At 35.2% G+C, this 12,123-nt stretch overlaps 2 protein-coding genes across 2 annotated transcripts; one reads left to right on the forward strand and one right to left on the reverse strand.

Annotated features, from left to right (window-relative positions):
* The first annotated feature begins 3,719 nt into the window (after window positions 1-3,719).
* Window positions 3,720-5,389, forward strand: LOC107762756 (peroxidase 66). Its single transcript, XM_016581139.2, has 3 exons — window positions 3,720-4,172; window positions 4,269-4,457; window positions 4,618-5,389. The coding sequence occupies exons 1-3, from the start codon at window positions 3,954-3,956 to the stop codon at window positions 5,179-5,181; spliced, it is 972 nt and encodes a 323-aa protein (XP_016436625.1). The 5' UTR covers window positions 3,720-3,953; the 3' UTR covers window positions 5,182-5,389.
* Window positions 5,390-5,717: 328 nt separating this feature from the next.
* On the reverse strand, window positions 5,718-11,915 carry LOC107762755 (uncharacterized). Its single transcript, XM_075251995.1, has 4 exons — window positions 11,755-11,915; window positions 8,278-8,525; window positions 6,286-6,496; window positions 5,718-6,006 (listed from the first exon to the last, which is right to left on the reverse strand). Exons 1-4 carry the CDS (start codon window positions 11,881-11,883, stop codon window positions 5,884-5,886), a joined length of 711 nt encoding a protein of 236 aa, XP_075108096.1. The 5' UTR covers window positions 11,884-11,915; the 3' UTR covers window positions 5,718-5,883.
* Window positions 11,916-12,123: the final 208 nt, after the last annotated feature.

The raw sequence follows: 12,123 nt of genomic DNA on the forward strand, positions 1-12,123 counted from the left end.
GAATATAGATGCTCCAGATAATCCATTAACTCCTTAACGAACTCACAGTGATTAACCAAACCAACTACTTCATTATCAATAGAGTTTATTATTTGCAGGAGTAATCTAGCGTCATCTCTCATCCAACCTTTTTAGTTCCATCAGTTGGAGGGTCCTGAATAAGATGGCCATCTTTTTCAATGCTACATAAATATACCCCTATTTTCCTACTCCAATCTAAATAATTAGACCCATTTAATTGATACTCTGTAATTTTAGATAATGCTAAAACTATTTGAGTCACGGAAGTTGTATCATTAGACATTTTAATTGATGCTTAGTCAAGAAACTGATAAATAGATGCAAAAGTAAATAATTTGACACCCAAAACTTGTAGATAAGAGCAAGATGTAAATGATACCAAATGAATCAGCAGTGATACCCACAAAACAATAGCAATCTGACATCCGAACAGAGTCCAGCAATAGCAAAAGTACAAAATAAATTACCAAATCGACTGTCTTAGAAGTATAAGGGAAAAAAAGGCCAACCTGGACGTGAAGAATAAATCCCAAACAATGTTTTAACATCGGAAAGAAAAGAACACCTGAAATATGTTGGAATTGACAAGATGACGCCGGAACTTGAGAGATAGTCACGAGGTGGAGGTGGCGCGTGTGACTCACTCGCTGCCCACCCTGACGCCGGAGAAAGTTCTGAGAATAAATTGAGCCCTAGCGACTCTGATACCATGTAATTTAATTGTAAAAGCTGATGATTTCTATTCATGAATATGAAAGGAATTTATACAGTTACAAGAAATCTATCTAAGGAAAGAAATCAAAACAAATGAAACAGAATATTACAGAATCTGCTAAATGTATCTGGATTAATCTGGTAAATGTATCTAGACTATATTTGCAACTAACATACTATAACAAATATGCACATATATTAAATTTAAAACCCAACTATTAGCATTTAAAGTAAGCCTCTAAAATCTAAACGCATAAAGTTAAAATTCTAGTTCTGCTTCTGCTTCTACTCGTGTACCAAACCCTGAAAATATAACTAAAAACGTACGCCGGAAACCAATCCATATAACTGGTTGATGCCTTGGGCAATGGGTGTATACTCCTTGGTTCTCTAATCATGAAAAATCTGGCGATCTCTACTTTAATTGATTAAAACATAAGTTAAGTTATATACACGATTTTTTATGTTATTACTGTAGTATAATGTATTGTATCATTTTTAGTTTTTTTTAATCAGGTTACCGATTAATTAATATATTTTATTATAAATATTTACCTGTAATTATCTCATAATAAATAAACTAATATATGTAACGTATATAGAACTTGCAACTTGATAATTCGAGTGTGAGTCATGTGCAACGATCTAGAGGGTTTGTGGCTCATCGAAATGGTGAAGTTGTCAAAACATTTGCCATTTCTTGGCTAGAAACTAAGTGGTTTCTATTGCTCATATATATAGGGAGACTAATTTGGTAGTTGATGGCGCCAATTTAGCCTTTAGCCAAAAGTCTTATTTTGAATGACATGCACTTATATCTTTTTAGCATTTCTTCGTGTGTTGGAGATATTGTTGGGATTTCATTCCCTTATATTTTTTTGATGTTTTGTTTCTCATTCGAAAAAAAAAGTATATAAAACTTAAACGTATTAAAATATCAACACCCTGAAATAGTTAAATCTTTAATTGTACCAAACTAATCCATTGGAGGAATATGTTTACATTCTTGCTTCCTTTTCCTTGAATCCACGACAAGTACACTTTTTCAAGTACAGTTTCTTTTACGTCCAAATGTGTACCTCTAGTAGCCTTACCAACTATTTTTGCCTTATAGTTCTATACCAACCTGAAAGAAACAGATTATCAGTCGCTTCATATTTTTTAAGAAAAAGATTAACGTTTTCTCCGTGGCATTGCCTCTGTCCGGCATCCGTATAACCCTCTGTTTTTTTTTTTTTTCTATACAGATAGTTCACTGGTAATAAAAATCTTTTATTTACCAAAAAAAATTACCAAATATTAGTAACCGAGTAGGCGGTTTAAATGATACGTTATTTAATTTAACAAGAATAGTCAAAGAACAACAAGTAATTGAATTAAAGAAAAACAAAATGATCAAACCAAATGTGACGAACTGATTAAGCCTGGCATTAGATTTGTATGCTAAAGACCGGTTCCAATCGAGTCCTCGGAGTGGAGCTCGGTTGCAACCGTGTGGATGAACAATTTGAAGAACACTTGAACAATTGCTAAAAGACAAAAGTAAACTTTATTACTTTGATATGCGTGCCAAAAATGACCTAAAAAATGAAAAGGCTCCCATCTTTGTATAGTATAGGAGTTTCAACCCTAATACAAGTAAAACTCTTTTCTTTCCTTTTTTACCAAGAAAACACGATACGCAGATAATATCAGGCGTGATTCATGTCGTAATGTCCGGCTGGTGACGGATATTTCGACTCCTCGTTTCCCTCTTTAACCGTCTTCCCTTTAACCCCGATTCTTCGTTTCGCTCGAGCTTGATTCTTTCCATGTTTGTCCATGCTCGATTCCCGACGTATCATTCATCCACCCCCGGGCTCCGATCTACGGGCACCCTCGGTTTTACTCGAGCCAGCGACAAATCACATTGTTCCTCATTTTTTCATCGAAAAATTAGTGATAACTTTATCCCCGATTTTACCCGTACACAATATATATATAGAGCGTTTTCGGGGAGAACCAAAGGAAAGTTCAGCTTCCATTCCTCAAACTGTTAAAAAGCAAAAAATATCTTTTTCTTTTTTCTTTTTCATTAGCTCTCCACGGAAGAGTACAATTTAGATATATACCAAGGTTTCAGACAAAAAAAAAAAATATTTTGATCCGAATGCCATCTTTCAACCAATTGTTTTGGAAATTTCATGTTTCTGATAATTGAACACCATAAGTGCATTTAATATGCATGTGTGTAGATGGATGATATAATGTGGTTCTTACTCTTTCCATTTTTTGACTAAAACATTAAAAACTATTTCTGTTTGCTTGTTTGGTGCGTGGTCTCGACTCTTTATTCCCCCATTTGACCTTGAACTTGTACTGAAATACTTTCTTTTTTGGTTAAAGACTCCACACACGACATGTAATTACCTTGTAGATAGCTAGTCTAAATTCTTACACATCAGTAATAGCTTTTGTTTCTAAAAAGGATTAAACCACTAGTAATCGTAGAACATGAGTGAAAGAGTGGAATTGCCACATCAATAACCATCGCCATGTAGTTATTATGTATGGATCACATGTTGAATATATCAGATGAATTATACAACTCACATCGTTAACAAACATTTTAGCGTAAAGAATTTTTCACATAATGTGTGTAGTTTGACATATATTACAAGTTAGTGTATTATTTTATGATGTTACCAATTATAGTTATCATAGAAATTTACATATACTAACCTTAAAACAAATATGATTGCATATATCATTATTGCGTAGAACTTAAGCTCTACACATAAAATAGAGGTGGGAATCGGGAAAGTGACACTTAGGAGAACAAAATTAATCTTCTTTTGTCTACCGTGAAATAAAAAATAATACATTTTCAAAGAAAAGAAATTTGTACTACAAAAAACTATAAACTGTTATTCAAGAAGTCTTTAGTAATATGTTGTTGATAGTACAAGATAAAAGGCATCGCTGGAAATGCTTAGTCTCAAAGCACAACATTAGAGGAATTTCTTCAAATTTCCCAAGGCTTCCCTCTTTTATTGAGTGACTTGAAAGTATTAAATCTCCATGCACCAAACATGAAAATTGCTGTTTGTTTATTGCCTCATTCCGAGCTATATATACCCAAACCTGTTGCACGACTATCGCATCATCCTTCTAAATTGTAATTAAGTCATTAATTATATACAATTCATCAGCTTAATCTTCTTCAAGTGTAGTGTCCAATGGCTCCTTTGTCTCTCCAGATAATCTTTTCTGCAACCATATTTCTTCTTTTGTTAACAATCTCTCAGTCCAACGCAACTCTTGGAGCTAACTACTATGATCAAACATGTCCTCAAGCTGAAGATATTATCTATCAAGCTGTTCGCAACGCTTCGTCTTATGATCCTAAAGTCCCAGCACGTCTTCTGAGGATGTTCTTTCATGATTGTTTCATTAGAGTACTCTCTCGCCCTCTCTCTCTACATATGTATGTGTCTTGTTTGCACATAATGCAAGTCAATTATCATTACACACTGTTTTGTTAATGATTACAGGGATGTGATGCATCTGTTCTATTGGACTCAACTCCAGGAAACAAAGCAGAGAAAGATGGTCCGCCCAACGTCTCTCTTAGAGCCTTCTACGTGATTGATGATGCCAAAACTAAGCTCGAAAAGTCTTGCCCAAGAACTGTTTCTTGTGCTGATATAGTTGCCATTGCAGCTAGAGACGTCGTGGCTATGGTAGGTAGTCCATCATCCTCTCAATTATATACGGTCAGACCTCTTTATAACAGCTAGTTATTCACTATAAAAGTCAAGTTTTTTATAAAATTTTCAAGATTACTAATCGTGCATTTTTCCAATCAAGCTCATAAATACGTCATGTTTGACAATTTTGTAGTCTGGAGGTCCACATTGGAACGTACTAAAAGGAAGGAAAGATGGGAGAATATCAAGGGCAAATGAGACAATCAACTTACCAGCTCCATCATTTAACACGAGCCAACTCATTCAAAGCTTTGCCAAGAGGGGATTGGGAATGAAAGATTTGGTTGCTCTCTCTGGTGGACATACACTTGGATTTTCACACTGCTCTTCTTTTGAAGCCAGGCTTCATAACTTCAGCGCAGTGCATGACACTGACCCAAGCTTGAACGCAGTATTTGCAGAGAGCCTAAAGAAGAACTGCCCCAAACCAAACAGAGATAGCAATGCAGGACAATTCTTGGACCCAACTTCATTAGTGTTCGACAACAACTATTACAAGCAAATTGTTGCAGGCAAAGGTGTTTTTGCATCAGACCAGAGTTTGTTGAATGACTATAGGACTGGTTGGATTGTTAAAGCATTTGCCAATGACCAAGCTTCGTTTTTCTGGGAGTTTGCGGCATCAATGGTCAAGCTCGGAAATGTTGGTGTTCAAGAAGATGGTGAAGTTAGACTCAACTGCAGAGCTGTTAACTGAGAAACCGGCCTTCCATTAGTGAAGTATGTTTGAAAATGAGTGTTTTGCGTACCCTTGTTTGTTTGTTTTCCCTAGTTAATAATTCTCTAAATTGTGAGGCTTGATGCAGAGGTAGCATAGGAAGAATAACTTCATCGCAATGTTAAATGTTGTTCATATCTCTTCTTTTGGTTTGTATTGAATAAACATGAACTAATTTCTTTTCAAACACTCTCATCAAAATTGAAATATATTACTACTAGTTCGTAGATTTAGAGAAGGGGTAGGGTGAAATGAAGCTATTCCACCTACAAATTCTAGCTTCCATTGTACTAACAGTACCAGATCAGTAAGAAGCAAGCAACTCAACTCCCTCCAAAAAATAAAAATACAAAGGTAAGAAATTCCGTACATCCTAAATTTTGCTTTTAATATGTACACCCGGAAAGTAATCTTTTCACCAGCGCATACTCGTGAAAGATTCATTATCTAAGCCAAGTGTTTTTCCCACAGTGATAAAAGAAGTAAGTATCATTAAAATTCTTAATAGGCTTATGCCACAATCCACAATATTATTGCAGAATACAGGAGAGGTTCCACTTAAGAATGAAGTTACAGTTAGAAGGTGAATTACAAAAAGTCACGAGAGATTTTCCACTCATTAATCTCGAGAGGAGGCAGTAAAAGTATATGACTCCTCAATATTTGGCATTTGTGATTTGTTCAAGCAAATACAACATCAGATCGTAAAACATATTTGATACCCTTAGTGACATTCCGAGCTTCATGCAACATACATTTATCCCCATGAATGTGAACAAGAGCCATTCCTTCAGTTGGAGGTACCTGTTTAGAATATAAATAGCATAACAAAATCAGATATATATTCAAGAAAATCATGTCATTATCCTTTAGTTGATGCCAGACTATGCAATACAATAGTATAAGTAGCATAAGAAAATCATGATTGATTGCTTAGCTAATATGGAGGAATTGAAACATGAATAGAATGTGATAACAATCACAATTATTAAATGCATATGTGTGAAGGGGAATCGTGAATGAGAACATTAAAGAGAGAGAGAGTGGGAGTTGGCGCATTGCTGAAAAGGGAAGGAGTGGTACCTCAGCAACCAAAGCATTTCTTGGACCATAAAACACAGTCTCCCCTCCAACAAGGGTCTCGGACAAAGAATCCTGAGAGTCTTTATCATCTTTGGTTTTAGATTTGGAACCACCGCTTAAGTATATTAACAAAGTGTAGTGTGTACGCTTCCCTTCTCCAATGTCAACACTTTCATCAATATGCCGTCCAAATCTCTGGCCAGCCTTGTACCTAGTGAGCAACACCAGTTATTGAAGAGGATCAAACATTTGTTATATTGCCCATCTTACCATGTATTCTGGAAAAAAGAAATGAGAAACACAATGGTTGCAAAGGCCATTACATTAGAGGGACATACAAGAGGATTTGTCTTCTCTTTTTTTTTTGAACCGGCTATAATAGGATTTATCATTTTACATGGCAAAGCTATGAAGCATGTTTTAGTAGTTTTTATTTAGCTATATGTTCTATTTTCAGTTTACAAGGTTCTTTTTTTAAGTAAGGTATTAAAATCTAATAAAATAGCGCCAAGAGACTGCAGTATAAGTACAGGTAAAAAAAAACTCCGGTCTGTATTATAATGCAGGGATCTGAGGCAGCTAACGTGATGCAAGTTTATAATTAGTTACATCTAGGTTATTCAAGGAAAAACTTAGCACTCTACCTCCCTGAACAATGGAAAAGGACAACTTCTTGGACTTGAAAATCATGACTTTCCCTTAAACAAATACATCACTGTTGCAGATGTTGTCCATCTCCTAAAACTCAGGTGAGAATTCAACATACCATCCTTCCAAAGTACAGCACCTCTTTCTTTTTCAATTTGAGAAGAGTAACACTAAAAAATTTCCGATCCATATTATGTTGACTTGTATAATTTTAGATTGTTTAATAATGTCCTAGACAAATATTATAGTAATTAATTGCAATAAAAAATATTAATCAAAGAATTCAGATTGCTGCTCATACAATTTAAACTAGACGTGGGCAATCTATCTCTAACATGAAAACCTATAGTATTAAACATGAAATTTTCTGAAGATTAATTCAAACAAGCCACATTTATAGTATACAAATGATTATGAAACGAATTGCAACTAATTGCATTATGTTAAGACATCATCAAGCAATAGAGAACTAAAGTATATAATTCATTAATTAATATTAAGGGAGTCAGGAGAAGTGCCATAAAGTCCTTTTCCTCCTCACTGGCACAACATTAGCACACCAATCTCTTCCTACATTTTTTTCCTTTCTTCCTCCTTGCTCCAATAGCTCTCCCAGCGACTTCCTATCATTAATTTTACCATCCCTCTTCTCTTACTTCCTTTTTCCTTATAATTTTCTTCTACTTTCCAACATCCACTCTCAAATGTCATGTATTTCATTTCAGCTGCGCCAATGTTTTCCTTTTTTTTTAGTAGTGGATGCCAACTTACTGTTACGGGCGGGGGGAGGAAGAGAAACCTAAAATTGTATTTTGTGGTATCCTGGATTTTCTTCTTGCATAGAAGAATATATATACCACAAGGTTTGTTCCTTCATTTTATTCCTATCTAGCATAGATTTACTGTACTGCTTGTTTGAAAAGATAAAATTGGTTGTAGCTTGTGAGTTCAAAAACTGTTTTGGAATCAAGTGCGCCTACTATTCACTTATTTGCTTCTGTAAGCTTTAAATAATCACCTATTTGTTGACTACTTCACAACCCTTCAAAGCAAGTAACTATCAGCACCTTACCCAGAAAACCCTGAAAAATCAGCCCTCAATTGTATTATTCTGCTGTGTTGTAGGTTGTAGATCCATTCTCTCGTCTACATGATTGGTTATAACCTATTCAATCTCGTCAATGTTTATCAACCTTAATAAAGCTTAAATATGCCATTTTTTATTAAATTAAACATGTTTTACTACTCAGCATGGCAAAGGATCACAGATTGTTGTATCTATGTCGGTAATTGACACTGTATGCCATAATAATAGAGCAGTTTTATGACGAAAAGACACCAAACCTGTAAAATCTAATATTAGGGTTCAACCCAATAGCAACTCTGCCTCGAATTTTTAAGTCCGAAAATAATCTGTTCAGTCCAGATCTCCATATTGCATCTGCGAGATCAGGATCATGCATGGATACACGATCATTGTCTCTATAAGCTTCGCCGTATGCAGGACCAAGGCTTCCTTGGTGTACAAACCCAAGTGACTCAGCAGCTTTGACAAAAGCCTTTGATTCAGCTGGAGTAAAGAAATTCTGAACCTGAATACCTTAAGCAAATAAAGGAAGTATTAGAAGCAGATAAGTTAAAGAATAGCACTTAATCACCAAGTTAAGAACTTGACAAAACGTCATGACTACAAGCAAAGATTAGCAATTCTTATTTTTCTAATGTGATAGCAAAAAATGTCCAGTTGACTGTTGCCGAATAGGCGAGTTGGATGGTTTTATCCATGACTAAATCCATGATATATTATTTTCAGTTTCTCTGTTTTGATAATCACATCAAGAAGAAATCATAATTGAATCTCATAAGGGACACTTTCTTATATTTTCATTTTGATTGAACATGGTGAAACTTGGCATGAGATGATTTAAATGGAGTAATGTGGTCATTGAGGATTCATAAAGCCAACCCCAACTTGTTTGGAATTGAGGCGTAGTTGTTTTTGTGGTTATGGTGACCTATTAAAATTGAATTTCTTAGAGTAGAGAAGGACAAGAAGGAGGGGGGTTCTTCACCAAAAAAATGCTCCCTCCATCTCAATTTATTGGTAAGACTTCTTATTTGGATGTCTAGCAAAGATGTTAATCATCAATCTCAACTGAAGTCTTACAAGTAAGTGAAGCACACCAATATCTTTCAACAATTTAAGCAACTTTTTAGCTTCACCTATAAAATTCTACACCAATTCTGTAGCTAAGCAATCTTATTCTTTATTTCTTTGACCTTAAACTATGACCATCCTTGTTTCAAGAAGGATTGGTAGAAACAAATCATCAATTTAGCAAAACCAACGACACACAATTATGGGAAGAAAGGACCATTCTCGAATGTGAACATGTAATAATAAATTGCTCTTGATTTAAGCTTAGTCATAATCTTTGCAACAAGAAAACTTCCACCGTCTTGAAATAACAAGTGATGTACTGAGTAGTGTTTTAAAAGGCGTGGGCATAAGGCGAGGCGTTATACATATGCCTCGGCGAGGCGTAAGCCCCGAGGCAAGGGGCGTAAGCCCCATAGGTATTTAATTTTTAATATTTTATAAAATAATATAATTACAGTAAATATTTATAAACAGGTAAAATTGCATAAAAAATGAAGAAAACTATAAATATGTGAAAAATATATATATAGATGTGCTTCATCCCCACAAACCCACAAAAAACTAGCCAAAACAATCTATTATATATTACTTAGAAGTTCAAGTAACTTGAGTCGAAAAGAATAAAGTTTTCTACACGGAGGAACAAAAAGGATGACTAACCTTCAATTTGAACTTTGAACTTGCTGCTATGAAGGAGAATGAAGTTCTCTTTGTATTTGTAAAAAACGAATTGAATATTCGTTGCTTTTGGGAGATGTTAGCAGACTAGCGGACAAGATAAAAAATTAGGAAAGATCATGAATTGGGGCTTCAATCAATAAAAAAAGTCTTGACTTTTAAATTTAATACATTTCAGTTCCTTTTTAAAACTTTTGAGTAATTACCAAGCTGAATTTGGGTATTATATGAAGGACTTATTCAACAAATTTTGTTTTAATTTGAAAAAATCTCTGGGGCTTACGCCTCACTTAAAAAACTCGCCTCAAACTCCCGGGCGTATGCCCCGAATTGCTGGGCATACGCCTCTTGACACTTTCACTCCACACCATCGCCCCGGGGCGCTTTTGGTGCTCCTCGCCCCAAGGCTCGCCCCGAAAATGCCTTTTAAAACAGTGGTACTGAGGAAACATCCACTTCTAATAAAAATGGCAGTCTGGTGCACAAAGCATCCCGCGTTAGACGCAGGACCTGGGGAAGGGCCATACCCCAATGGGTGTGATGTAGGAAGCCTACCCTGATGCAAGCATCAATGGCTGATTCCACGGCTCTAATGCATGACAAAATTGCTAAATCAACAAAAATGGAGCAAGAGCAGTGAATCTCAAATTACTCTTTGTCAGTTGTTGAAGACATAATTAAGTAAATAAAAGCTGGATTGATATTTCTTTACATATTACCTTTCTCAAGAAACTAATTAAGCAAATAAAAGTATGCATTCTCTACAACTTAAACTTTTAGATGAGATGGTGACACACTTCAACATAGTATCAGAACATACAAAGGTCTTGGGTTCGAGTCTCATCGTCACTCATTATCAAAAAACATTTCCACATGTTTGGCACATGAAGAAGAATAAGGCTCGCACATAAGAGACATGTTCAATACACAATTAAGTAAATTAAAGTGTGCATTTCTCTAATAGCTTAAGCTTTTAGATAAGATCAGGGGCGGACCCATCACCTCTCTAATAGCTTAAGCTTTTAGATGAGATGGTGACACACTTCAACATAGTATCAGAGTATATAAAAGTCCTGGGTTCGAGTCTCATCGTCACTCATTATCAAAAAGCATTTCCACATGCTTGGCCCATGAAGAAGAATAAGGCTCACACATAAGAGACATGTTCAATACACAATTAAGTAAATTAAAGTGTGCACCTCTCTAATAGCTTAAGCTTTTAGATAAGATCAGGGGCGGACCCACATAGGTTCAAGGGGGTTCCACTGAACCCGCTTCGTAAATATTTTTTATTATTTTTATATGGAAATTATTTTTCAAAGAAAAAAACTACTATAAAATGAAAGCAGTTGAACCCCCTTAACCAAAGTTGTGCCATGGTTGGATGGTTCAAGCGGGGTCAATCGACCAAATGGTCGCGTGTAGAGAGAGAGTGTGTGTGCTTGTGTGTTGCGGACAAATTTTCTTTAAAGTTTTGTTAGAATCAGAATAAAGAGCACTAGGTATACCCTGTTTGTTTGTTAACTCAATATCGCTTTTATTATCGATTATATTTTAGGATTTCAGTATATGTCTGAACCCGCTTGTATAAAAGTATGGTCCTATGGACACACACTTCAACATTAATAAAACTAAGTGTCAAACAAATGCATGTACTAAGGCAGCAAAATCTCAAGTTATACAGTTAATGTTTCAATTGTAAATTTGTAAAAACAACGAGTTCCCAGATTTTCTCAACTTTGATGTCATTTTTTAAAATAAAGTTTTAGTTTGATATTTTCATTAACAGCTGAATCAAGAATTAGCTCATTTAGAACAGGATTACCAAAGCTATTTGGATTGACAACCTATCTACATCTATTTTGAAAAAAACAATTATGAGGCTCATGAACATTCCTTTTTTTTTTTTTTTGGGGGGAAATTTAGGGGTAAACGAAGAACAATTTTTTGTGCAAAAGCGGAAAGAGGGGAAGAATTCATACAGTAATAAGATCGTTATCTTTGAGGCGATTGAGCTGAAGATTAAACTTGAGTTTAATTGATGGCCACCCAGTTCCCTTTTCCTTTTTCTTGCCATCCTTATTCCTCCTTTCTGCCATTTTTCTCTTCATCCAACTCTTTTCTCTTTTCCCTGCCTATATATGTGTGAAATATGATATTTTTCTGCGTTCAAAAATTTATTGGGCCGTGATAGACACTTTTACTGGGCTGGGACTCTTTATATACCCGAGAGAAAAGTAAAAATAGTACGGGCTAGCCATTTTTCGAACTGATCATTCAAAAATAGTCAGCATTTGCAAAGTCATTAAAAAATAGCCACTATTTTGCTGCAACATGGAAAGTTCCAGCAT

This window comes from Nicotiana tabacum, chromosome 4 (genome assembly GCF_000715075.1).
Source record: "Nicotiana tabacum cultivar K326 chromosome 4, ASM71507v2, whole genome shotgun sequence".
NCBI lineage: Eukaryota > Viridiplantae > Streptophyta > Magnoliopsida > Solanales > Solanaceae > Nicotiana > Nicotiana tabacum.